General features: G+C 42.2%; 3 protein-coding genes across 3 annotated transcripts in view; 2 read left to right on the forward strand and 1 right to left on the reverse strand.

Moving 5' to 3' along the window:
• LOC139416498 (inositol 1,4,5-trisphosphate-gated calcium channel ITPR3-like) overlaps positions 1 to 9,181 on the forward strand; it is a 47,842-nt gene extending 38,661 nt beyond the window's left edge. The window contains exons 47-58 of the mRNA XM_071165171.1: positions 1,275 to 1,385; positions 1,704 to 1,896; positions 2,011 to 2,130; positions 2,262 to 2,434; positions 3,685 to 3,849; positions 5,573 to 5,762; positions 6,795 to 6,896; positions 7,097 to 7,215; positions 7,391 to 7,556; positions 7,636 to 7,796; positions 7,971 to 8,132; positions 8,371 to 9,181. Of these exons, the coding sequence (XP_071021272.1) occupies positions 1,275 to 1,385; positions 1,704 to 1,896; positions 2,011 to 2,130; positions 2,262 to 2,434; positions 3,685 to 3,849; positions 5,573 to 5,762; positions 6,795 to 6,896; positions 7,097 to 7,215; positions 7,391 to 7,556; positions 7,636 to 7,796; positions 7,971 to 8,132; positions 8,371 to 8,496 (1,788 nt within the window). The 3' untranslated portion in view covers positions 8,497 to 9,181. The remainder of the gene's footprint in view (positions 1 to 1,274; positions 1,386 to 1,703; positions 1,897 to 2,010; positions 2,131 to 2,261; positions 2,435 to 3,684; positions 3,850 to 5,572; positions 5,763 to 6,794; positions 6,897 to 7,096; positions 7,216 to 7,390; positions 7,557 to 7,635; positions 7,797 to 7,970; positions 8,133 to 8,370) is intronic.
• Positions 9,180 to 12,561, reverse strand: LOC139416499 (sorting nexin-21-like). The gene is made up of 4 exons (XM_071165172.1): positions 12,436 to 12,561; positions 11,576 to 11,858; positions 11,111 to 11,268; positions 9,180 to 11,024 (listed from the first exon to the last, which is right to left on the reverse strand). Exons 2-4 carry the CDS (start codon positions 11,844 to 11,846, stop codon positions 10,254 to 10,256), a joined length of 1,200 nt encoding a protein of 399 aa, XP_071021273.1. The 5' UTR covers positions 11,847 to 11,858; positions 12,436 to 12,561; the 3' UTR covers positions 9,180 to 10,253.
• A 686-nt stretch (positions 12,562 to 13,247) lies between these two features.
• The window catches only part of LOC139416500 (deoxyribonuclease gamma-like), a 15,756-nt gene continuing 2,468 nt past the window's right edge, over positions 13,248 to 26,535 (forward strand). Inside the window, exons 1-3 of the mRNA XM_071165173.1 lie at positions 13,248 to 13,334; positions 14,601 to 14,755; positions 26,299 to 26,399. Of these exons, the coding sequence (XP_071021274.1) occupies positions 14,615 to 14,755; positions 26,299 to 26,399 (242 nt within the window). The 5' untranslated portion in view covers positions 13,248 to 13,334; positions 14,601 to 14,614. The remainder of the gene's footprint in view (positions 13,335 to 14,600; positions 14,756 to 26,298; positions 26,400 to 26,535) is intronic.

A 26,535-nucleotide genomic window follows, 5' to 3' on the forward strand; every position in this document is an offset into this window, starting at 1 on the left:
CGCCTCCATACTTCAGTTAATTTTTTAAAATTGGTAGCTGGTTACCTTCACAGGAGTCCCTTGACAATTGTGGGGGTCATAGAGCAAAACGGAGAACACCATCGCGTTTGTCATAATATGGTCATATTAGTAGGCCAAACCGTTCGGATGCTACAGATGTTTTTGGGATGTCTCCTGGTCTGACAAACAGAGCTGTAGCGGATGGCTGAAATAGGCTGATGAGGATTGAGATGCAGTTTAAATTGACTGATTTTTGTTCCTGAGATTGACGCACAGCTGTGTCAATAGACTTAAGGATTTCTTAAATAATCATTTATTGAAGTATTTGTCTCGTCATCATTGAATCTCTGATAGCTAGCTACATGCCAATGATTTGTTTAGCATAGTAATGTCAAATGAATAGAATGATTAGAATTAACGACTGGTTAAAATATGAGAAAATAACTAAGGACCAGTCCACTTGGGTAGTAACTTCAGAATGCAAAAGTCATCCAATGCGGGTATGGAGGCAAGGGAAATAATGGCTGTGAGAGCTCTCTCAATAGTTATTGGCAGCCCCTAACATGGAGAAAAAAAGCGCTGGAATGCCATTTTAACCGGCAACAATGTGAGTGGAACGTCCCATTCTCCGCCAAAGAAGAGGCAAACAACACTGGCTGTCACCAACCAACGCCAGGACCATGGACAGTTCTTCCACTCGTGTGCCATCAACAGAAACGTCACTATTAACATCACCAACTAACTTTGGACTCGCCAACCATAATAGTTGTTGCCTATGTTGGACAGTTAATAAATCATTATCATTGAATATCTGCTAGCTAGCTACATTCCAATGATTTGTTTAGCATAGCAACGTCGAATGAATATAATTAATAGTTTTAACTACTGGGTCAAAACATGACAAAATAACTAACCAACCCACTTGGGTAGCAATTTTAGAATGCAAAAACAAATTTACTCATTAAAATAATGTTTTTAATAAAAAAATGTCTCATATTTTTTAATCTTTTGGTAACCATTTTATAAAAGCAATAAGGCCCTAGAAACCAGGGATTATCGTGTAATAACTCCCTCCTAAAAGCTGTTCCTGGCCTGAAGCGAACAGAGTTATCACGCGATAATCCCCGGGTTCTCATGTTTTACTGCTTTAAGTATATCATGTGGAGGTAGAATTGAAACAAGCTGAATGGGGAAAGCTAGGTTGCTCAGATCCACTGATAGTGCTCTTTAGTATTATTTTTGTTGTTAATGTTTGTCCTGTTGCCCTCCTGCAGTTGAACCTGAACAATCGGCCGCTCTCTCAAATGTTGAAATCTACCGTGCCGGTAGAGAGCGAGGAGCAGGACCCACTGGAATTCTATGAGCAGCACACTTCACAGATAGAGGTGTCTACCCTTCTTCCTCAACTCACCCCTACTACAGTAGTCAATCTTTCAAATTGTAAATAGTTCAGTTCAACTGAAGTGCCCACTGCAAAACGTATTGAATGATAATAATATAACAACAATCAAAATAATGAATGTCATTTAGCAGATGCTTTTATCCAAAGCGACTCAGTCATGCATGCATACATTTTATGTACAGCTGGTCATGGGAAATCAAACTCACTATCCTGGCATAGCAAGCACCATGCTCAACTAACTGAGCTACAGAGGACCGAAAGACCCCTGTCCTAACTTGTCTGTCCCTTCTCGTCCGGTCAGATTGTGCGTGAGGACCGCAGCATGGAGCAGATCGTGTTTCCCATTCATCCCATCTGTGAGTTCCTGACGGAGGAGTCCAAGTTCCGTGTGTTCAACACCACCGAGCAGGACGAGCAGGGCAGCAAGGTCACACACTTCTTCCAGCAGGCCTCCTTCCTCCACAACGAGATGGAGTGGCAGAAGAAGCTGCGCAGTAAGCCAGGCTCAGCTGATCCAGTAGATATTTTCCACTGGCCTCGACGTTTCCTCTCTATCCCATGCTGTTTGATGATAGAAGAAGACTGGAGAGTGTTGTTTTGTGTTTCAGGTATGCCGGTGCTGTTTTGGTTCTCTCGCAGGATGAGCACCTGGGGCAGCATCTCCTTTAACCTGGCCGTCTTCATCAACCTCATCATCGCATTCTTCTACCCCTACGACTCAGGCCAAGGTGTGTGTGTGTGTGTGTGTGTGCGCCCGTAGTCATTATCCTCTGTACTTATTGAAGACAATAATTATGAGAAACTGAGACATGTAAATGTTTTATATATTGATGATTCCAATGTGATTGCTGTCCTCCAGGTGCAATAGATGACTCGATGCTGTCCATGCTGTTCTGGGGTTTCCTGGGTCTGTCTGTCATGGGCATGTTTTCCAAACGCTATGGCCTCAGGCCCTTCACTGTGGCCCTCATACTGCGCTCCATATACTGCTTCGGCATCGGCCCCACTCTCATCCTACTGGGCACCCTCAATGTAAGCTTCACTTATGAGTGAATTCTAACTTACACTTGAGTCATGCATCACAACCCTATACCACACCTTGATGAATATCATCAGGGTTGGGGAGTAACGGAATAAGGGATTACAACAAAAACGGTAACTGTATTCCGTTACCAGCGAAAAATATTGTAATCAGATTACAGATAATTACTTTGAGGATTACTTTTACATTCAGAAAGGATGTTTGCGGAAAACAATATTTGACCCTTCTCTGTTTTCTGAATGACATTCAAATCAGCATTGAAAGAAGGCGCAAGTTCAAGTTTGTTCCACCTGAGCGAGTCTGACCACAAGTCAGAAACCACTATGATGACACACCAAATGTGTTTGATGGATCGCAGGAATAGTATTTTGTAGGCTACAGTCCAAGCTATGTCTTCCAATGGTGCAACTGTTGTCAGCATCTAAAGACTATCCACCTTGAATAAACGTTGAATGAACTTATTATTGATATCTACATAGCGCATTGATGTGAATCACACTGCTGCTCTCTCATTGAGCTATTTGTGCCTTATGGATTCTGGTTGTTGTGGATGGCTGTTCAGAAATCTAAATGTGTATTTGAACCCAATAATGGTTGATTTGAAGACGTTTAAGCTGCCTATCAATCATTATTTTTGAAACCAGTGAAAAATGTGCTCTTGCAACAGCTGTATAGTGAGGATCCCAACCTATGGAATAAAAGTGGGGCTTTTATTGCTCAATCTAAATCATGCTGGGGAAAAAATCAGTCCATAGACCTAATGGACACATGTTCAAACTCACACAATTTTGATAGACTTATAGGGGTAATCTGTAGTTGCTACATAAATTTTTAGACTTATAAATGATATATATTGATGTAATTTAATCGTATTATTATGTAGTAGTAGAAAGCGATGGGTTAGAAGAAGCCTACATAACCAAGCCAACAAAGTAAAATGTAACACATATGGCCAGCTATGTAAACTTTAACATTGATTTATCCTGCAATAGATGTTTAATTGGTAACATACATTTTTGTCTTTTTTCTAATGCATCTTAAGGGGAAAGCAATCTAAAAGTAACGGAATATAATCAGATTACGTTACTGATTTTGGGTCATGCAAATGTTACGTTACTGATTTACCATATTGGACAGGTAAATGTAACGGATTACGTTTAGAAAGCCAACATACCCAACCCTGAATATCATCTTTGAAAGCATGGTGATCCCATGACTGTTCATCTGTTCCACTCCACAGCTGATAAATAAGATAGTGTTTGTGGTGAGCTTTGTGGGCAACAACGGGACATTTATCATGGGCTACCGTGCGATGGTGATGGACGTGGAGTTCCTGTATCACCTAGCCTACGTTCTGACCAGCACCCTGGGCCTCTGTGTCCACGAGCTCTTCTACAGCTTCCTGGTGAGTAACACTCATGACTCACAAATACACTGCTCAAAAAAATAAAGGGAACACTTAAACAACACAATGTTACTCCAAGTCAATCACACTTCTGTGAAATCAAACTGTCCACTTAGGAAGCAACACTGATTGACGATAAATTTCACATGCTGGTGGAAATTATAGGCAATTAGCAAGACACCCCCAATAAAGGAGTGGTTCTACAGGTGGTGATCACAGACCACTTCTCAGTTCCTATGCTTCCTGGCTGATGTTTTGGTAACTTTTGAATGCTGGCGGTGCTTTCACTCTAGTGGTAGCATGAGACGGAGTCTACAACCCACACAAGTGGCTCAGGTAGTGCAGCTCATCCAGGATGGCACATCAATACGAGCTGTGGCAAGAAGGTTTGCTGTGTCTGTCAGCGTAGTGTCCAGAGCATGGAGGCGCTACCAGGAGACAGGCCAGTACATCAGGAGACGTGGAGGAGGCCAACAACCCAGCAGCAGGACCGCTACCTCCGTTGTTGTGCAATGAGGAGCAGGAGGAGCACTGCCAGAGCCCTGCAAAATGACCTCCAGCAGGCCACAAATGTGCATGTGTCTGCTCAAACGGTCAGAAACAGACTCCATGAGGGTGGTATGAGGGCCCGACGTCCACAGGTGGGGGTTGTGCTTACAGCCCAACACCGTGCAGGACGTTTGGCATTTGCCAGAGAACACCAAGATTGGCAAATTCGCCACTGGCGCCCTGTGTTCTTCACAGATGAAAGCAGGTTCACACTGAGCACGTGACAGAGTCTGGAGATGCCGTGGAGAATATTCTGCTGCCTGCAACATCCTCCAGCATGACCGGTTTGGCGGTGGGTCAGTCATGGTGGGCCGCACAGCCCTCCATGTGCTCGCCAGAGGTAGCCTGACTGCCATTAGGTACCGAGATGAGATCCTCAGACTCCTTGTGAGACCATATGCTGGTGCGTTTGGTCCTGGGTTCCTCCTAATGCAAGACAATGCTAGACCTCATGTGGCTGGAGTGTGTCAGCAGTTCCTGCAAGAGGAAGGCATTGATGCTATGGACTGGCCCGCCCGTTCCCCAGACCTGAATCCAATTGAGCACATCTGGGACATCATGTCTCGCTCCATCCACCAACGCCACCCACGTTGCACCACAGACTGTCCAGGAGTTGGCGGATGCTTTAGTCCAGGTCTGGGAGGAGATCCCTCAGGAGACCATCCGCCACCTCATCAGGAGCATGCCCAGGCATTGTAGGGAGGTCATACAGGCACGTGGAGGCCACACACACTACAGAGACTAATTTTTACTTGTTTTAAGGACATTACATCAAAGTTTGATCAGCCTGTAGTTTGGTTTTCCACTTTAATTTTGAGTGTGACTCCAAATCCAGACCTCCATGGGTTGATAAATTTGATTTCCATTGATCATTTTTGTGATTTTATTGTCAGCATATTCAACTATGTAAAGAAAAAAGTATTTAATAAGAATATTTCCTTCATTCAGATCTAGGATGTGTTATTTTAGTGTTCCCTTTATTTTTTTGAGCTGTGTATATACTGTATGTTAATAATATTACTGGCATTAAGGACCAATCACCTGGCAATAAATTCCTTGGCATGCACACACATGTAAATACACGTACAGACCCTTACATACAGTAGATAACCCTGGCAGGATTTCCCTACTGTATGTCTACTCTAAAAGCATGGTACCTTTGTTCTGTGTGCAGCTGTTTGATCTGATCTACCGGGAGGAGACCCTGTTCAACGTGATAAAGAGTGTGACCCGGAATGGGCGCTCCATCCTGCTCACTGCCCTGCTAGCCCTTATCCTGGTCTACCTGTTCTCCATTGTGGGCTTCCTCTGCCTCAAGAACGACTTCATCATGGAGGTGGACCCTCTGCCTCAGATCGACTCAGGTACTGGACCATCAGAGACTCAAATAGCCTCTACTAGTAGTCAGCGTATGGAAGGTGCAATAAGACATGGTCAATCAAACCTGTAAGGCAGGGCTCTCGAACCCTGTTCCTGGAGAGATACCCTCCTGTAGGTTTTCACCCCAACCCTAGGTGTAACTAACCTGATTCAGCTTATGAACCAGCTAATTATTAACCTACAGGACATTAGCTCTCCTGGAACAGGGAGAGCCCTGGTGTATGGTATAGGGTTGCGCTGTATGGTATAGGGTTGCGCTGTATGGTATAGGGTTGTACTGTATGGTATAGGGTGGTGCTGTATGGTATAGGGTTGTACTGTATGGTATAGGGTTGTACTGTATGGTATAGGGTTGTACTGTATGGTATAGGGTTGTGCTGTATGGTATAGGGTTGTACTGTATGGTATAGGGTTGTGCTGTATGGTATAGGGTTGTACTGTATGGTATAGGGTTGTGCTGTATGGTATAGGGTTGTGCTGTATGGTATAGGGTTGTACTGTATGGTATAGGGTTGTGCTGTATGGTATAGGGTTGTACTGTATGGTATAGGGTTGTGCTGTATGGTATAGGGTTGTGCTGTATGGTATAGGGTTGTGCTGTATGGTATAGGGTTGCGCTGTATGGTATAGGGTTGCGCTGTATGGTATAGGGTTGCGCTGTATGGTATAGGGTTGCGCTGTATGGTATAGGGTTGCGCTGTATGGTATAGGGTTGCGCTGTATGGTATAGGGTTGCGCTGTATGGTATAGGGTTGCGCTGTATGGTATAGGGTTGCGCTGTATGGTATAGGGTTGCGCTGTATGGTATAGGGTTGCGCTGTATGGTATAGGGTTGCGCTGTATGGTATAGGGTTGCGCTGTATGGTATAGGGTTGCGCTGTATGGTATAGGGTTGCGCTGTATGGTATAGGGTTGCGCTGTATGGTATAGGGTTGCGCTGTATGGTATAGGGTTGTACTGTATGGTATAGGGTTGTACTGTATGGTATAGGGTGGTGATTGGGTTCTCTTCTACAGGAGGACATGGCAATGAGGAGGCATCACAGGACTTCCTGAACTCCTGCAGTGGAGATGGAGTCAGCTGCACTGCCGAGGCAGGACTCCCTGTTGAACCTGATGGTTAATCTCTACTTATTAAATCATCTATTGCTGCTTTGATTCTTAAGTCACCCTCATCATGTGACAGGTTTGGATAGGAAATAAAGGTTAAAGAAGAAAAATATTTAGTTTAGATGGGTGTCAGATGAGGAATTGTCAAATATCATGTACTTGGAGTCTGGTGTGAGGGGTACGTAGATAAATAATTCACGTTTTTGCAGAGGAGAACAATTCGGAGCGGGCCTGTGACACTCTGCTCATGTGCATTGTCACCGTGCTGAACCACGGGCTGAGGAACGGTGGAGGGGTGGGAGACGTGCTACGCAAGCCCTCTAAAAACGTAACAACGAAGATGCAACACACACTCTTGCTATACTTACTATCCATCTCATACACAATCAGTTTCACATCATGTCAAAGAGCACAAATTTTCCACAAACCAACATATTTACTGTACATTGTATTATGACCGAACATTTGAAAACGTGTCATTAACGTCATTGCATACCCTGCAGGAGCCACTGTTCCCAGCCCGCGTCATCTACGATCTCCTCTTCTACTTCATTGTCATCATCATCGTACTCAACTTGATCTTTGGTGTCATCATCGACACCTTCGCTGACTTGCGTAGTGAGAAACAGAAGAAAGAGGAGGTCCTCAAGACCACCTGCTTCATCTGTGGTAAGAAATTGACATTTGATTGTTATATTGGCTCATTTTCTGCATTCTGGACATTCAACCTGAAGCTCTCTCCCTGCAGGTCTGGAGAGGGACAAGTTTGACAATAAAACTGTGTCTTTTGAGGAACACATAAAGTTGGAGCACAACATCTGGAACTACCTGTATTTCATCGTGCTTGTTCGTGAGAAGAACAAGACTGACTACACAGGTCCAGAGAGTTATGTGGCCCTCATGATAAAGGTAAAGTAACCTGCTTTGATTCTAGTTTCATTGGGGACACACCCATCTCTACGCTATTTCTCACTGAAACCATTTTACAACGTCTCGTTGTTGTAAGTAGCATTAGATACCTTTGTCTCTGGGGTCATCTAATGCTAGGAGAAGCACTGCCACTGACTCTACATGTCTCCTCAGAGTAAGAACCTGGACTGGTTCCCCCGCATGCAGGCCATGTCCCTGGTGGTGACGGATGGAGACGGGGAGCAGAATGAAATGAGGAACCTGCAGGACAGACTGACGTCCACTATGAACGTGGTCAGCCAACTCACAGGACAGTTAACAGAGCTCAAAGAACAGGTGAAGGCGAAACAGAGCTGGTTGCCCAGATAACACAGCACACAAGACAATACATGTATTCACAGGATATCTTATCCAGGGCAAGTCACATGACCTGTATAATGATGATCTATTTGGGAGAAAAAACAAGTCTGGTGTACAATTAGGTGAACTGATGTCCTCATGATATAGGCTAGTGTTTCGAGCAGGATGACCCTGGCCTGGCTGACAGTGTGTTGTTGCACTGTTTTCTGTGTAGATGACGGAGCAGAGGAAGAGGAGGCAGAGGATGGGCTTCGTGGATGTCCAGTCAGGAGGAGCTGGTGCAGCTAGTGTAACCCCCAGTGCTGCTGGAGGAAACCACCAGATGTTCAACAAACCCTGATGTCCCGTCTTACCGCCATAGACTGGAAGAGTCCGCCGGGCCTATACATCCATCCAACACTTTCAGTGATGGAATCATCAATCATGTGTTAAACATAGTGATGTTCTTAGTTGTGACTGAGTTACTGCTGTTGGGTTCTTTGTAAATCAATGTTTTTCTTCAAGGGCCCCTTCAGTACTTCCAGTAGTCTGAAGCAATAGAGGAATATCTCAATTGCATACCTTGCGTCATCTCCTTCTCAAAACCCTTTGGATGAGAAAGCCAGAGGTCCCTCCCCTCTGACAATGGGTTGAGGAGGAGACGAGGTATGGAATTGAGATCCTCCCCATGTTTTTGGTCGTTTGTCCTCACAGCTATCTATTAATGGCATTTGCACTGTTGACAGACGTACCTCAGATGAGGAAATTATGGGAAATTGATTCCTGCAAAGCAGGAAGCAACATGTCCATGCTTTATATGAATGTATTTATATACACTGATTAATACAGTAGGCACATGAGTACCACAATGTTTGAGTGTCTGAAGCATGCATGTGATTTGGTTTGGAACACTTGTCACAGAAGTGTCTCCATTGCACTGAGAAATTGTTCTCGGACAGGCCTCAGTAAAAATATTTGATTTTAACCGTTTGTGTTTTAACTTCTTTATAACATGTCAAATCTTCCAAATAAAAAATTAAGAACTTTTTGGGGGGGATAGATTTATTAAACAAAATACATATTCCAATCATTTTAGTATACAAAGAAACAGTGAAATGTTAAGGCTAGAGTGCAAGGCAGGCACTTTCAGAGAAAGATGTAACATTGTTGCATCTAGGCTATTGAGAAAATAATTCTTAGGTTAGTTTGAAAGTCACTCAAGCATGTAGACTAGCCTATTTCAGAGTGCAACAAAAGGTTTACCTCCCTGCTCTCACAGGATTGTAGGTCTGCTTTGAAATAACGTCATTAGTGATACAGGACCTGCCTGCAGTATGGCAAAAATACATAGTTAAGTCATACCTCTTGTCTAAAACACACTTCCAGTGGTGCATTCAGATTCTTATTAGGCTCCTCCCTATGGCATATGAAAGGAAACAAACCTGAATTTTCCCTTATGTAAGTCTATTGACATTAAAGTGACTCAAATCAAAATCTGGTACAGAGGCTGCATAATACTATAGCAATATAAACAAATCTGGGTTATTGAGAATGATTACAATTCCTTGCTGAAAAGTATTGATTTAACAAGTAGAAGTGTTGTCAATAGCTGTCAGACATTGGTTTTCCCTTAACTCTTTAATGTGTAAACAAGAAAATGATTACTTTAACTTGCGCAAAGTTTGTCCTTAAATTCATGTTCTTTCCTTTTGTCATCCTAAAGTTATTAATCCACTTACATCTCAATAAGAATGTGAATGGCATAATTGAAAAGGTTTTGAAATAGTGGCCTATTTGCTGGTAACTTCTGGAAAAATACACATTTAATACAAAGTTATTTCCAAGCAGCTGTATCATAAATATGTGATTACAAATGACTTGTCTACAATTTACAAGGTAAAACAATCAAGCAAATAATTTGAACTTTATAGACAATAACATGCCATTGTTTTCTGCTATTTGTGCATGACTTGGTAGGTTGAGTGTATTCATTAGAATGTCTAACAGTTCAGACTGAGTGCTGTGGGAAATGCATGTCAGGAGACTAGAGACCAAATCCCTCATTACCAGGTTACATGAAATGCTTTCCTCATAACTATGAGCACCATTATCTTTGGGTTAAGTGGCCTTTTCCCGTTTGAGCTTGGCCTTAGTGTCTCCCTCGCTCTCCACCAGGGCCTCCTTTATCAGGTACTCCTTCAGGCTGGGTTGGTTCCCTGTATCAGCCCCAGAGTCCTGGATCTCCTGAAGCAGCACTTCCCACTGCCGCTTATCCTTAGAGATCTTCCATGACAGTCTGACGTTGGTCTGGAGAAGAGGAATGAGCAGTGGGTGAAAGTGGTGCTGCTGCAGGGCCTCCGGTGAGGGGGCCAGGTCCCTCAGGGCTCGGTCACAGTGCTCCTGGGCCTCCCCCAGCTGCTCCAGCTCCTGGAAGCAGGTCACCAGGGCCAACAGGGTGAAGAGCCAGTGGGTGCCCTGCTGGTGATGGGGCTGCTGCTTTCTCTGCTCCTCACAGCCTAGCTTCTCCTGGAGCCTCAGGCCATTGAGCAGAGGGCCCAAGGCCTCCTGGTAACGGCCCACACGCATCAGCATCTGGCCAGCCTGCAGGTCACCCAGGTAGAAGAACTCCAGGAAGGTGGGCGAGCGCCGCAGCTCAGCCAGCGAGTGCATGTGGGTCAGGTACTGCTCAAACGCCCGGCTCCGCTTGGCGATGGTCTCAGCCACAAAGTTTTTACGCAGCTTCTTGCGGGGGAAACCAACACGCTCCATGTTGTCCCTGTGACGGCGGCGAAGGCAGCTGTGCAGGCGCTTAAAGTCCGTGTATCGCCGGGTGATGGCGGCGGGGATTTCGTCAAACATCCCAGACTGGATCAAATGGATGGTGTAGAGCTGAGGAGGAGGTGGTACACTGTCAACAAGATGACACACAGGCTAAGCCAGGCAATAGACATTCATCTCTGCCGTTTCACACGTACCACATACTTGGAGGAGCTCTCTTGCACCACACTGGCATCAGTCACTTCAAACACCAGCTTCTGAGGAACACTGCGGAATCTTAAGCTCCTCCAGCTATCCTGCAGCTGACGTGTGAGCAGGGATGAGCCTCCAGGAGACGGGCCCACTGGGCTGGTGTCTGAGGAACAAAGGCAGATACACGTCAGCTCAGCTAAGATGGCCCTCAACCCACTCATCTAAAACTGAGAAAGCTCACGTTTGCACAGACTGAAAAACCTGAAGTGAAACTTGCGGTTTCAAATAAGCAGAATACAGTGGAATGAATGCTATTCTTATTCTGGTCAGATAGTTTCAGTTGACTAATAGTATAGTACATTAATGTTTATGCAAAGACATACAGCTCACAATGCTGGATAAGTGTATCCCACCAGCTATCTGCCTGCTATATGGGAGATCATTGTTGTGAATTATAATGTCTACAATACCTGTGCTGCTGAATCCATCCTCTATGGACTCTCCAAGGTAGTCTGAGTCACTGTCTGGTCCTGAGGCCTCACCTGGGTCTTCGGATTCCAGGGCGCTCTCCCCATCGAAGCAGAGTGTTCCCCCAAGCCGCTCTGAGAGACACTCTGTATCGTCCTCTAACTCAGAACTCTCTGGGAAACTTTCCTCTGTTACATCAATTGGCTCCTTAGAGACTACTTCTCCTTCTTTGAACAGTGTCCGTCGCAGTCTGTCCATGAGCTTAGAAGCCATCCCAGCAGACCACTAGGAAATCATTTCAGTAAGTTCATTTGATGTCAGATAGAGTTATTGTAGGTTGTACACTATGTAGGTGTACATCAACTCAGCTTATAATAAATAGTCAATCATCACAATCATTATTTCGTATGGCAATGTGTACTACTGTTACACCAACTAAAATGTGTAGATGGAAACATTGCAGCACATCAATAATGCAAATGTTCTAGCAAGACAACTGAGTAGGGGGCGGGGTCTAGATAAAGAAAATAGCAAACGTTATAGTTAGTTAACGTTAGCTCTTCTTTGAACATTGTCTTTGCCTTTTAAACAGACATGCATGCAGTATGGATAAACAAGCGTTCCAGCGTGTAAAAGCATTCAGCGACTTGAACTAGATACAAAACAAGAAAACTAACTAGGATCAGCAGAAAAGCTAGTTACGAATACACAATAGGGTAACTTAACGCGCTAACTACAGTAGCTAGCTAGTCAAATTAGCTTGATCAGCTAGCTATCTACGGATAACAACGTACTTTAATTTATTTGGCGAAACCTCGCGGGCAAGCTTCAATTTATAGCTAAAGTCGCAAATCTCACTCACTGTTATAATGGATCCGTAAAGCTCCCTTAGTTATTTCATCAGCATTATGCCACTTCTGAGTCTGCCCCAAATTTATTTAGGACAGTCTGTCCAAATAGTGTGTGATTGCGTTCCGGGATTCGGGGCGTTCCTGCATGTGGGCATTCCTGCATCAGGAACGCCCCCGTAATTATGACTGGGGTGCGTTCGTAAATTCACTTTGGTGTTTTTCCATATGTCTGGACGTAGCCAGCAAGCTAGCCAACTTTAGCCAGTGAGTTTGGGTGCTTTACTGCCGTTGTGAGGTCAGAGCGATCGGATTAGCCCTTCTCCTTTATTTAAATAAACCGGAACTGTGACCATGATTAAACATATTTGAAAAGTGGTCATGACTGATTCAGACCTGTGGAGTTTGTTAACTCTCACCTCTCTGTTGCCCCTGAGAGACCTTTAAAAAAAATACAATTTACTCCTACAAGTAGATTCCAGCTTTATGCAAACAAAAAGAGGTGGGACATATCTGACAGGAAGATGTGTTGAAGGTGTGGTGAAACCCATAGAGAGTGATAGAGGCCTCTGGTGGCCAAAAGGGTAAAAACATGGGCAGTGCCATTGAGGGCTTCCACCATTTCCAACTTAATTTACTGATCCCTCCTGGTGACCCTGTTGGAGTCATGTTTTTAAGAAGAAAATTGACTACTTCAAAATGGAGATTGCTTCAATGGCGCTGTCCATGTTGTCACAGACTCTACAATGGCACAGATACAAAGATGAGTCCTCTATCTATCTCTGTGGGTGAAAACAGATTACCCAATTTTCACCTAGTGACAGCCATTGGGGAGTTTGGGTAAGGTGTGTAAAGATTAGCCTAATATAACACCTTGGTGTGCCTGGAATTGATCAAATTCTCATCAAAGAAGGTAGGCTAATGATTCTCTCTGTTTCTGTTAAAATATTTCATCTTCACCTTTCTCACCAGAAGCTTCTAAAAGTATGTCTGATTTCATGCCTTTGTGTATTGTACAAACACTATCATGGAGATGATTGCTCTTTTTGAGTCTGCAGGTTTTTGAGTCTCAGCTGTATGCTGTGGTTAGTCAATTTTCCTCTGGTGGGATTGTTTAAAGAAACAATTATTGAATTAATCAGATTTATATCTAAATTGAATCAGGGCCATGTTGGGTGTGTTTGATTTGGTAAACACTTCCGTCTGGAATGTTCTTAATTTCTAGAGGTTTCCCCTAACCTTGGAACACAAAGATCATAGTGGGACTCTAGTTAGTTGAATCCAAGCTTCTGTTTTAAACTTTAGCAATGACTTCCCAAATGCAGAAACAGCCTGGAGTGGAATTCTACCACCAGTATACTGCATCAGGGCTGGGCTAGGGCTTACTAAGGAAGCAGGACAGCTGGTTGGATTGGTGTGCTCCCTCTCTATTGTTCAACAGCACTGTCAAATGTGACTGAACACGCAAGGACACAGTTTCTCTATCCAACAGGTCAAATTCAAACTGATTGTATCACTATTATGCAATCACCGTCAATGGTGGAGCACAGCAATGAACTGTTTGCTTCTCTAACAAAGACTAGTTAATACAGTGCTGGAGGCGTCACTACAGACCCTGGTTCGATTCCAGGCTGTATCACAACCAGCCGTGATTGGGAGTCCCAAGCGGTGGCGCACAATTGGCCAAGCGTTGTTAGGGTTTGTCCGGGGTAGGCCGTCATTGTAAATAAGAATTTGTTCTTAACTGACTTGCCTATTTAAAATAATGCATTGCTTGAGTGAAGCTTAATGTGAGGATTGTGAAAGATGTACCTTTTGAACAACTCATTCAGATTGACATTCACTCACTGCCCTGGAGTTGACAAACACATTGATAATGCAGGACACCTCTCCAAATGACTAACCCGACATTCGGGAAAAACTAGTTTAGGGTTTATATTGCAGAGCTGTTTATACACAACTGTGTCGCTTTGCTGAATGAAATCCTGGACTCATTCATCTCTTCACAGGGTGCCGCAACTGTTACTTAGCAGGTATTACATTAGGAATCTGTTTTTTAAAACAGAAAGGTTGGTGATGAACCGTGATCTGAGTGATTACCATTTTAATGACTCACAATGTATAGTAAAAAAAATGAATATGTCGATGCCCAGTAATTTCACGTCTTTTCTATTAACAGCAAGCAGCTCAGTCATGAGTTGCCCCACTCCTCTCCTCCTCCTTCTCATTGGTATTTATGGACCATGTTCAGGCTTCAAGATATGTGCCTTCAACATCCAGAACTTCGATGCCATCAAATCAGCCAACTACAGAGTGATGCACACTCTGACCAAGGTGACTCTTGTCTTTTCAGAATAATACAGGCTTACAAGAAGAAAACTGTTGCTTTTAGTGAAGAGTGGCTCAAAAGAGAAACTAAGATTTTGTATAATTTCAGCCAGTAGCTTTGAAAACTAGTGCTCACACGCCAAAACGGGTCCCCCGAAAATGTTGCACAATTTAGTATGATCTGTTATGTACTGCAATTTTTTTTATTTGCAATTTGTATACGTTACGAATTCCAATTCATACAATATTTTACGAATTTCTAGCTAAGTGCTTAAGATCCTGGACAGCATCTTTAACTATAGTGTCATACTGTTGTGTAAATCAGTCTTAAATTCATCTTAATAACCACTTAAATGTAGGGTGTCCTAAATAGGGGACCTTCGTATTCAATGTCGTCTAAAATGAGAACGGTAGCCCCTATCCTGTCTCCTGAAAGCTGGGGATCTTGGCTTTCCATACGTACCATACAATCTTTGGTCCGGCTAGTACCATATATGGGCATACGGCCATAAGGTGTCAGGTCACACCCTATATACACTTGAACAACGTTGATATGTGGTGAAAGCGAAGATTCCAAAGATGATACGGATGTTATTTTTCGGCCTGTGACCTACCATTATCGAGTCACATCCCAGAGAGCCAAGAAGTTCATTTTATACTTCGTTTTCACAAAACAACAAACATCTTACAACATAAGCTTCGATTTGGCCTGTGTTTGAGCTAGGTTCTTACGAACAAAAGTAGCCCATTATTAAGTTACCAATGTTCTCCGGTAAACAAAAGGTGTGGTTAGACTGGGGAGAGGATAAAGTCAAATATGGACAGTTGTGTAGCCAATAAGGTAAGCTTCATAGCTATTTTGAGTAATGCGGCCCATTACTACCGTCATTTTGAAAGGATGCACTCCAGAACGCATCATAATATTTTGAACGGATTCTTTCATCGCTTTGGCATAACAATGGCTTATCAGGAATGTAAAAAGCAAGCAAACTACCCAATAGGGGAGTAAAACATTTACAAAAGCCAGGTATACCGAGAAAGGGACTTTGGAGGAAATTCTTAGTGAGTCAAACAGAGAGGCTGGGAGCGACCTTGACGATTCTGGCAATTATATTTACTGTAAGGATTGGATTCAGTTTTAGTTCTGTATGTAAATTATTTTGCATAGCGTTCTATATATAGTATGTATTTCAGTGGAGGCTGCAGAGGGGATAATGGCTCATAATAATGTCTGGAATGGCATCAAACACCTGGAAACCATGTGTTTGATGTATTTGATACCATTCCACTGTCTGCTCCAGTCATTACCTGTTTTCCCCAATTAAGGTGCCACCAACCTCCTGTGATGCATTTAGTACTTTTTATATAGTTGTGGTCTGCTTCTTTTTGTTTTGTATTTACAGTATAGTGGTGTCCTGTGTATCATTCCAAAGTAGTTACATGTTGTATTTATTTCACACTAGTTTACTGGTATACATTGGATATATTCTGTGTAACTTTGGAGAGGCCACCAAATTCTCACGGCCATTGTTTAAAACAAAACATTTATTGAATATTAAAACATACAATGTACTTGCAGTGAAGCTGCTCAACATTTACATTACCTTTAGTCATTTAACAGACTCCCATCCAGAGCAACCCACAGAAGCAACCAGGGTTAAAGCCCTGCTCAAGGGCACGTCGACAGATATCCTACAGCGTCAATTGGCAGCTTCATTAAATAGTACCCGCAAAACACCAGTCTCAACGTCAAAAGTGAAGAGGCAACTCCGGGATGCTGGCCTTCTCGGCAGAGTTGCAAAGAAAAAGCCATATCTCAGACTGGCCAATAAAAAGAAAAGATTAAGATGGGAAAAAGAACACAGACACTGGACAGAGGAACTCTGCTTAGAAGGCCAGCATCCATGTTTTTGCGGGTACTATATAATGAAGCTGCCAGTTGAGGACTTGTGAGGTGTCTGTTTCTCAAACTAGACACTAATGTAATCTTGCTCAGTTGTGCACCGGGGCCTCCCACTCCCACGCCTCCCACACGGTTAGAGACTGTTTGCTCTGTTCTGTGAAGGGAGTAGTACACAGCGTTGTATGAGATCTTCAGTTTCTTGGCAATTTCTCTTTGTTTCTGGCCATTTTGAGCCTGTAATCAAACCCACAAATGCTGATGCTCCATATACTCAACTAGTCTAAAGAAGGCCAGTTTTATTGCTTATTTAATCAGAACAACAGTTTTCTGCTGTGCTAACATAATTGCAAAGGGTTTTCTAATGATCAATTAGCCTTTTAAAATGATCAACTAGGATTAGCTGTTTCCAGCTACAAAGGTAATTTATGACAATAACAAAGTCTACACTGAATTTCGGATCAATTTGATGTTATTTTAATGGACAATCTTTTTCTTTTCTTTAAAAAACAAGGACATTTCTAAGTGACCCCAAACTTTTAAACGGTAGTGAATATCTTTCAACTATGCTGTGATGTTTAACCTACCATTGGAATTTATTGAACAGAATCCACAGATTGTGAGTTGAAGATAAATACTTTTACTAAGAGTATAGTAATTGGCTGACCAGGTCTCTCCAGATCTCCCAGCAATGCTATTTCAATTTTAGATTAATGTTATGCTTTTTCAGCCATTCCTGAACCTGAGACCAGAAAGGGGCTACCTGAGGGCAATATCAAAACAAATAGTCTATTGATTCTGTATCCTCACAACAAAATCTGCAAGGCTGCAGTGATTGTATATCCCAAATATTCAACATTTTGTTGGTGGCAAGTATTCTGTGCAATCATTTTAGCTGAAAGGCATGAAGTCTTGAATCTTGCGTTGTTTTATATATCAACTCATCAACTCACCATGGACCATGGAATCGGTACATCAACTATTTTGCAATCTATATGACACAGCTGTCAACTTCCTGGTCCTCAAATGAAATTGGCATACTTTCCTATTTATGCTATTTTTATTCCTCTGTCAGTTTTGATCCTTTATATTGGGTAGACACCAGTTCCCTACCTCCTCCCACTGCCACCTGTTCCTCCATTTTGGGGGTAATTCTGTAATTAATTGGTTGTAATCTTGGATTGAGCATACCTTCCCATACAATTCTGATAACGCCATGAAATACGACTCTACAATTCCAATTTCATTTTAAAACAATACCCTTTTCAAACATTCAGCCATAATATTTATATTTTCAGCGGGATTAAATTGTAACCAGCTCTGTAATGCTTGTTTGAAAAAAATAAATGATTTGAAAAAGGTCTCATTTTCAATTAATCAAAAATGAGACATGGAAATCTGAACAGGAAAAAAAGGAAGTTTTTAAACAATGGATGAACTTTTCTTAGTAATCTACATGAGAACCATTTAGGGTTCAAGTAAAACTTTTGTATAAGTGAAGCGTTTATAGGTTTTATATTTAATTATCTCAACCCACCCAGTTCATATTCAATATAGATAAGATAAAGTGTGCCTGTCTGGTTGAGCATCCTAGATAAAGCTACATATGTTTTGCTCATATGATTTGAGAAATGAATCATCAGGAGTAAGTATTGCCATAAGTCAGTAAACTGAGATATGACTAAGGAGTTAATCAGTGTAATTTTTCCATAAAATGACAGGTTTTTACCTCTCCATGGTTGCAGGATCTTGTCTAATTTTACTAGTTTTCTATTGAAATTCATTGTGGAGAGGTCATTTATATCTTTTGTGATATTAATACCAAGTATGTCTACTTCACCGCCAGCCCGTTTTATAGGTAAACTGCAGGGTAATGTGCTAGTTATATTTTTAAAGATCCAATACGTAATATTATACATTTTATCATAATTAGGTTTTAGTCCAGAAAAGTTATCTAGATCTTCAATGAGACATTGCAGGGATCAGGCTTTTGGGCTCGATATAAAACTTGAGTCATCGGCATACATGGACACCCTTGTTTTTAATCTTTGAATTTTTTAATACTCTGTTATTTGAACTGAATTTAATAGCTAGCATTTCGATGGCCATAACAAATATATATGGTGATAGTGGACACCCTTGTTTGACTTCTTTCGATGATTCAAAACTCTCTGAGAAGTAGCCGCTATTTACCATTTTACACCTCTGGTTGCTATACATTACTTTTACCCATTTTATAAGAGGCTCCATGCATTTATAAATAAAATCCAGTCTTTATCAAAGGCCTTTTCAATATCCGCTATAAATACCAGGCCTGGCTTCTTAGATGTTTCATGTTCTATTATTTCTAGTAGTCGCATATTATCTCCAATGTATTGTCTATGTAAAACACGTGTCTGATCAGGATGAACAATACCTGGTAAAACCTTTTTAATTCTGAGTGCTACGCATTTCGCTAGTAAACTCAGCAAAAAGGTTAGCCTACGTTAGCTCAACCGTCTCGCTGATGGGACATCGATCCCATAGAGGTTAAGGCTATAAAACTGTTAAATAGCCATCATTACCCAGTACCCTGCCCTGAACTTAGTCACTGTCACTAGCCAGTTCCTCAACCCTGCACCTTAGATGCTGCTGCCCTAAGTACATAGACATGGGATCACTTTAATAATATTTCCATACTGTTTATTAATTTCGTGTGTGAGAGAGCTTACGATTACTGAGTTACAGTTCATATAAGGAAATCAGTCATTTGAAACGAATTCATTAGGTCCTTATCTATGGATTTCACTTGACCGGGCAGTGGCGCAGCCAGGGGTGGGCCTGGGAGGGCATTGTCCCACCCAGTTGGGAGTCAGACCCAGCCAATCAGAAGTAGTTTTTCCCCACAAAAGGGCGTTATTACAGACACAAATACTCCTCAGTTTCATCAGCTGTCCAGGTGGCTGGTCTCAGACGATCCCGCAGGTGAAGAAGCCGGATGTGGAGGTCCTGGGCTGGTGTGATTACACGTGGTCTGGGGTTGTGAGGTTGGTTGGATGTACTGCCAAATTCTCTAAAATGACATTGGAGGCAGTTAATGGTAGAGAAATGAACATTCAATTCTCTGGGAACAGATCTGATGGACATTCTTGCTGTCAGCATACCAATTGTACACTCCCTCAACATGAGACATCTGTGGCATTGTGTTGTAACAAAACTGTACATTATAGAGTGGCCTTTTATTGTCCCCAGCACAGTGCACCTGTGTAATGATCATACTATTCGGACACTTTGGAGAGGTTAAAAGACTGTCCCCTGACACCTCCACACTGAGAGAGGTTAGTATTGTGGAAATTGTGTTTTTATAGCGACCAATAACTTTTCAGGCTTATTCAATATGTAATAGCAGTGGAATTACCTTATTTACATACTTTGGAGAGGTTGAGGGAACACTTGGTGATGTCCCTTGACCACACCTGAAACGTCTGAAGTTCTAGCTGTTGTCTATCAATCCCGGGTTTTTTCCCGACGTTATTTTTTAACTTGTTGTGGAAGGCATCTGTTTCCAGGACTATTCATCAATAATTGACTTATAGCTTGTCCATGTAAAGATGACAAAAAAAATAACATGGTTGGTTTGTGTGCTTGATTCTATCTATGGTCTTACCATTTCCTTATCTCTCAGGTGTTTTCTTTCCAATGATGCCAAGTTGATGCATGTTCTTATCATTAAAAGCAGTTACTTTTGGTTATTTCTATATAGGAGGAAATGTACATTTTTGCCATTACATTTTTTTACTTACTGCAAGCTCTTTGCAGACGCAAGATTTGGCGTGTTGCAAAGTCGTTTTTCGTCACAAAAGGGGGGGCTCCTTGGAATACACTTAGACATACTGTTTTACTACCCGAAAATGTTGACATGTTGCATAATTTCTTCTGCAGGCATGGGGTTAGTGTTGTCGCTTGGTTCCTTGATCTGATCTAAAGGCTATTCATCATATTAGCCTATTTTGCCTTGATAACCAAATATAATTTCAGCAACTGTTCAAACCGTAAACCAAACCACAAGAATCCACGCCAAAAGGTATTTTGTTTCGGGGGTAATAACTAGTGATTTACAGACTATTGTGAAATGGTATAATTAAGTGATAATGCCCTCGAAGCCGGTGTTTGGAGGATATATTGGCATGGTTCGTCTTGGGCCGGCAAACTGTGCCAATATATCCTCCAAGCACTGGCTTCGAGGACTTTATCACTTTTCTACAATGGGTTACCAACATAATCAAATAATGATGTACATATTTTCATGAATTTAATTATGAATAAATTCATCAAAATATTTCATGCTTCCACAAGATAGTCCTGACACATCTAGGGTTGCTACCCAAGCCAACTGGTCGTTTGTTCTATCGGTTCTGTTGCCAGAGAAGTGACAGTTATTCAGTGTTTTTGTTCTGTATCTATGGACACGACCCAGTCATTCGTTCTAAATGTTCTATTGCCATTCAGGCTGGTACTGTTCTTATCCCTTAGTCACGTCAAACAGTGAAGCCAGAATAACAACAAAGTATTTGCATTTGTTTAAGCTGTTTTCTAGTGACATTTATTTGGATACATCTATAACAATGAGCTAATGAGATGCGATTTCACCTGGCATAGAACATGCGCTCTGTCTGAAGGAAACTGTTGTTCAGGAGCTAGCCAACAACACAGCTAACACGGAAGCTGGAAAGACTGCAAATTAGCTGCACTTCGTTTCGTTTTACCTGTTTTCTATTGATATTTCTTTGTATATATTTGCAAATGTATTATTTTTTTTTAAACTATCATATTTACATAAGTATTCAGACCTTTTACTCACTACTTTGAAGCACATTTGGCAGCGATTACAGCCTCGAGTCGTATTGGGTAGGACCCTACAAGCTTGGCACACCTGTATTTGGGGAGTTTCTCCCATTCTTCTCTGCAGATTCTCTCAAGCTCTGTCAGGTTGAATGGGGAGCATCGCTGCGCAGCTATTTTCAGGTCTCCAAAGATGTTCAAGTCTGGGCTCTGGCTGGGCCACTCAAGGACATTCAGACTTGTCCCAAAGCCACTCCTGCATTGTCTTGGCAGTGTGCTTAGTGTCCTTGTCCTGTTGGAAGGTGAACCTTCACCCCAGTCTGAGATCTTGAGCGCTCTGAAGCAGGTTTTCATCAAGGATCTCTCTGTACTTTGCTCCGTTCATCTTTGCCTCAATCCGGACTTGTCTCTCAGTCCCTGTCGCTGAAAAACATCCCCACAGCATGATGATGGCACCACCATGCGTCACAGGATGGTGCCAGGGCCCTCATTTATCAATGTTACGTAGAAAAGCTTCTAAATTAACTCGTAAGAAGATTTAAAATGTTTGCAAGTACAATGAAGTTAGTATTTATCAATTGCTCGTACACTTGATTTACACACATCTGTAAGTATTTTGCCTTGATGAATCCGATACATTCTAAAACACTGTGCTAGTGCACTTGAAGTCTCATTTACATAACTAACTGGCCTAAATGATCATTTCTGGTCACAAACCTTCCCTTTTTAAAGCTGCAAGAAATGTCACTAACAACATGGAGGAATCGTAATCAGACGCAGAAATAGGACTTTTGATCACCAAAGTGGAAGTCAAACAAGCCATACTTTTGGAGCCCTCAGCAATGGCTTGTCAAATAAGATTTGTTTTAAATATTGCTTGGGAGCAGGTTAGAGCTGTGGTAACTTCTGCCTCATCTGAGTGCAGAAACAGTTAATGAAATTAAAAAGAAATGGTTTGATTTGATAACATGCAGCAACAACAACAAAAAGAATGATCCACAAAGGGGATAAGTGCAACAGGAGGAGGGCAGAGTGACTCTTCACTGTCTGCTATGGACCAGTGCATTTGGAGCATAATTGGAGAGACCTCAGTGTCTGGCATCATTTGTGATGGTGATACTGAGGACCCTCTCCTAGACCCTAAAGGAATACCAGACAAACCAACTGATGGTAAGTCAAGATTTATTTTCGCAACCATATTCAGACATGGACCACATCTAAATATTTTTTTCTTGACAATAAATATAACAAAACATGAAATCTTCACAGAAGGGTGTCTGTCCTCTTTGGCGAGCGCTTCAGCTGCGCCTCATGATGCAGTCCTGAAACAACGAGGAGATCAACACATCAATTCTTGGACAAACAGCAGCTGGAGGATGTATGCAACGGCCTGAGAGAGAAATCCATCATTGAGAGAACTTGTTGATTGTGTCAAACGTGAGACAAATTCTGGTGAAATGTAAATGCATTTTCCTTGTCAATTTGATTACAATATTTGGAAGAACAGATACCTAAAAGCGTTGTATGATATTGACTCTTGTCCTCAGTGCCAGGGCTATGGGTGGTGGGGAAACGCTCCCTGTCAGGCATGGGCTCATCAGGTCTGGGTGGATCATTCAGTGGAATGCCATTTTTTTTTATTGCAATGTTGTGGAGCACACTGCCAGCCTTGATAATGTAGCAAACCTAAAAAGGAACTTGCACATTGTATTACATTCATGTAATGGCATTTGAAGGAATGTAATTTCAGAGGCAAACCTTGCTAGGCTGGTATTGCAGTGTGCCTCCTGTCCCAGACAAGCACAGCCAGTGCCCTTTCAGCAGGCCTATGGTGTGCTCCACTGTTCTTGTGCATGCGCGGGCTTGGTTGTACCTTGCCTCTTGTTGGTTTGTGTGAGGGGAGTCATCGGCCATGGTTTTTAATGGGTAGCCCCAGTCTCCTGCAGTTATTAACACAACATGCAGATATTGTTTCCCAGTAGAGGTCTATCATGACAAATAAAACATAAGCCATCCATCCTCAACAGCTCCTTCCTGGAGGTTAAGGCTGACTGAACTGAATGAGTCATGTGTCCCATCCGGCCATTTGGCCACTACATTCAACAAAGCCAAATGTGAATCACCGATGACCTGCACATTGACAGAATGGAAACCTTTTCTGTTGAATTTGTTCAATGATGGTGCTTTTATTGCGATGTGGGTGCAGTCAATTACTCCAAAACGCATTGAGAAATCTAGCTATGGTATGGAAATCCCTTTTCACTCTGGCCTGTTGCACAGCAGTGTATGGAAACTGTATGTATTGTGGGGTCAATGAAATAATGCCATGAAGGACTGCAGGCAATATTCATCTCGTTGTGTAATGCCAGACCGATCCTTAATCTCCCGCTTGAATGTTCCTGTGGCCAAAAATCCCAGGGTGGAGAGGACTTTGGCATGCACTAGGATGCAATTGGTGCATTTCGTCTCCCTTTCTAATACTGGAGAGAGTTGGTTGCAGAGATACAATAAAATATGCCTTGGAAAAGAAGATCTACTAATAAGTCACTCTCAGGAGAAAAAAATCCACACGCTCATTGAAAACACGCTCCATGCGTAATGCAGCTTGTGCCAGATCCTCCAGAAATGCAAGATTTGCCATTTTGGACAAGTCACTATGCCTCAGTGTTGCCTTTTATATTATTTAACTGGTTTAACTAAATTGCCTCCAACCTTTACATTCCACTCTCTTTCTAATTGACTTTATTATTAAATGGTTTCATGTTTATGAATTCGATAGAACCCTGAGAACTATTAGTAGTGTCTATAAAATAAATACATGAATAAACTATTGATGTATTCATCTTGTTTGTTCATCATTTCTGATTTGGTCCAGAATGTCAACCCTTTCTCCATTTGGTGGATGGCATTTCATAAGCAGTTTGACTTTTCTACCACAAGGTGTTGTGTGTACGCACGGTCAGAGGTGTGCTTAAATTTACACACATTCTCAAGTATAAGTACAAATGGATAAATCCCACACTTTGCTTAAATGATCACACGCATGGTTTACAAACATTCCTGTTCATACGCAACATTGATAAATGAGGGCTCAGGTTTCCTCCAGACGTGAAGTGTGGCATTCAGGCCAAAGAGTTCAATCTTGGTTTCATCAGGCCAGAAAATCTTGTTTCTCATGGTCTGATAGACCTTAAGGTGCCTTTTGGCAAACTCCAAGCGGGCTGTCGTGCATTTTTACTGAGGAGTGGCTTCCGTCTGGCCACTCTACCATAAAGGCCTGATTTGGTGGTGTGCTGCAGATATGGTGGTTCTTCCATCTCCACAGAGGTTGGGTTCTTGGTCACCTCCCTGACCAAGGCCCACCTCCCCTGATTGCGCAGTTTGGCTGGGCGGCCTGCTCTAGGAAGAGTCTTGGTGGTTCCAAATTTCTTCCATTTAAGAATGATGGAGGCCACTGTGTTCTTGGGGACCTTCAATGCTGCAGACATTATTTTTTTGGTACCCTTCCCCAGATCTGTGACTCCACGCAATCCTGTCCCGGAGCTCTACGGACAATTCCTTCCACCTCTTGGCTGGTTTTTGCTCTGACATGCACTGTCACCTGTGGAATCGGTCTGTGCCTTTCCAAATCATGTCCAATCAATTTAATTTAAAAACAAGTGGACTCCAATCAAGTTGTAGAAACATCTCAAGGATGATCAATGGAAACAGGATGCACTTGAGCTCAATGTCGAGTCTCATAGCAAAGGGTCTGAATACTTAAGGTATTTCAGTTTTATTTTATTTTAAATACATTGGCAAACATTTCTAACCCTTTTTTCACTTTGTCATTATGAGGTATTGAGTGTAGATTGAGGGGAAGCAATTAATGTAATCCATTTTAGAATATGGTGTAACAAAATGTGGAAAAGGTCAAGGGGTCTGAATACTTTCCGAATGCACTGTATATCCATAAAAAAATCGTCGTGATTTCGACTGGCTGAGAAAAGCTGCCTGTCGGTTTCTTCCCGTCTTCTGACACGTTCATTACTATGCAACAGCTAGATCGAATTTGAATATTGAAACAATGTTGCAAGTGTCGGAGAGACAGACAATTATTATTATTTTAAAGATAATGTCTAAATGCTTTTTATAGTGGAGCTCGAGTTCATAAATTGCCTGGCTAGGCTGATGAGACCGTGGATTGCGCAGTCTGGTGGAACAGAATAAACAAGCATTTTAACGACATGGCTTTAGCGGGCGATAATTTGTGAAATAGATACCAATTGGAATGCGGTTTTAACCAATCAGCATTCAGGATTTGATCCACGGGTTGTATTAGGTGCTGTAGACAACTAGCTAGCCATGTGCTTTTTTTTCTCATGACTAAAACATGCCATTTTATTTTTTATCTGAAATGGGAATGAATATACCAGCAGCAGGTCACTCGGATAGTGTTTTAGGTTACACTGGCAATTATACAAATATTTGCCAGGGCATATTCTTTTTCTTTATAAATATGATTATTTCACATGATAATGTAAGAAGCTAAAAAGGCTACTGTAGCCAGGCTAAAGCTAGCTGCTACTACTACCAAGGGAAGGCGACTCTTCCTTTGTTTCACAAAATGAGAACAAAAATAACAACTTTGCTATCGCCCCCTTGTGATTGGGACCGGCGAGGCTATCATGTTACCAAAAAGGTGTCCGCTGCACCAAAAATGTACGCATGTAGATCAACAGAGTGAAGCGTGTAGTAGTAACCTTTTAGTCCAAAGCTATATAATCTAGTTATTTTTCAGTGATTGTTAGACATTCATGTTCTGACCTTGTTGGTTGATTGTCCACAGGTTGTGTCTCGCTGTGACATCTGTCTCCTTCAGGAGGTAAAAGACCTACAGGGCAAAGCCACCAAAGCTCTGTTGGGGAGACTCAACAGATACAGTACTAGGTACAGTAGAATCTATATACTGTAACAGGTATCTAATACTCTACCAGATGCACCGTTCAATCATTCACGCTAAATAGTTGTATTTGTTTGATTCCTCTTTGATTGCTTTTGCTCCCTGTAAAGTGTATTGAGGCTT

Source organism: Oncorhynchus clarkii, chromosome 9 (genome assembly GCF_045791955.1).
Source record: "Oncorhynchus clarkii lewisi isolate Uvic-CL-2024 chromosome 9, UVic_Ocla_1.0, whole genome shotgun sequence".
Classification (NCBI taxonomy): domain Eukaryota; kingdom Metazoa; phylum Chordata; class Actinopteri; order Salmoniformes; family Salmonidae; genus Oncorhynchus; species Oncorhynchus clarkii.

Coding starts and splice junctions, on each gene's coding strand:
- LOC139416499 (XM_071165172.1), bottom strand. CDS start 11,846: ATGGCTTCTAAGCTCATGGACAGACTGCGACGGACACTGTTCAAAGAA. Junction 11,269..11,575: donor GGATGGATTCAGCAGCACAG/GTATTGTAGACA, acceptor TTTGTTCCTCAG/ACACCAGCCCAGTGGGCCCG. Junction 11,025..11,110: donor AGAGCTCCTCCAAGTATGTG/GTACGTGTGAAA, acceptor CCTCCTCCTCAG/CTCTACACCATCCATTTGAT.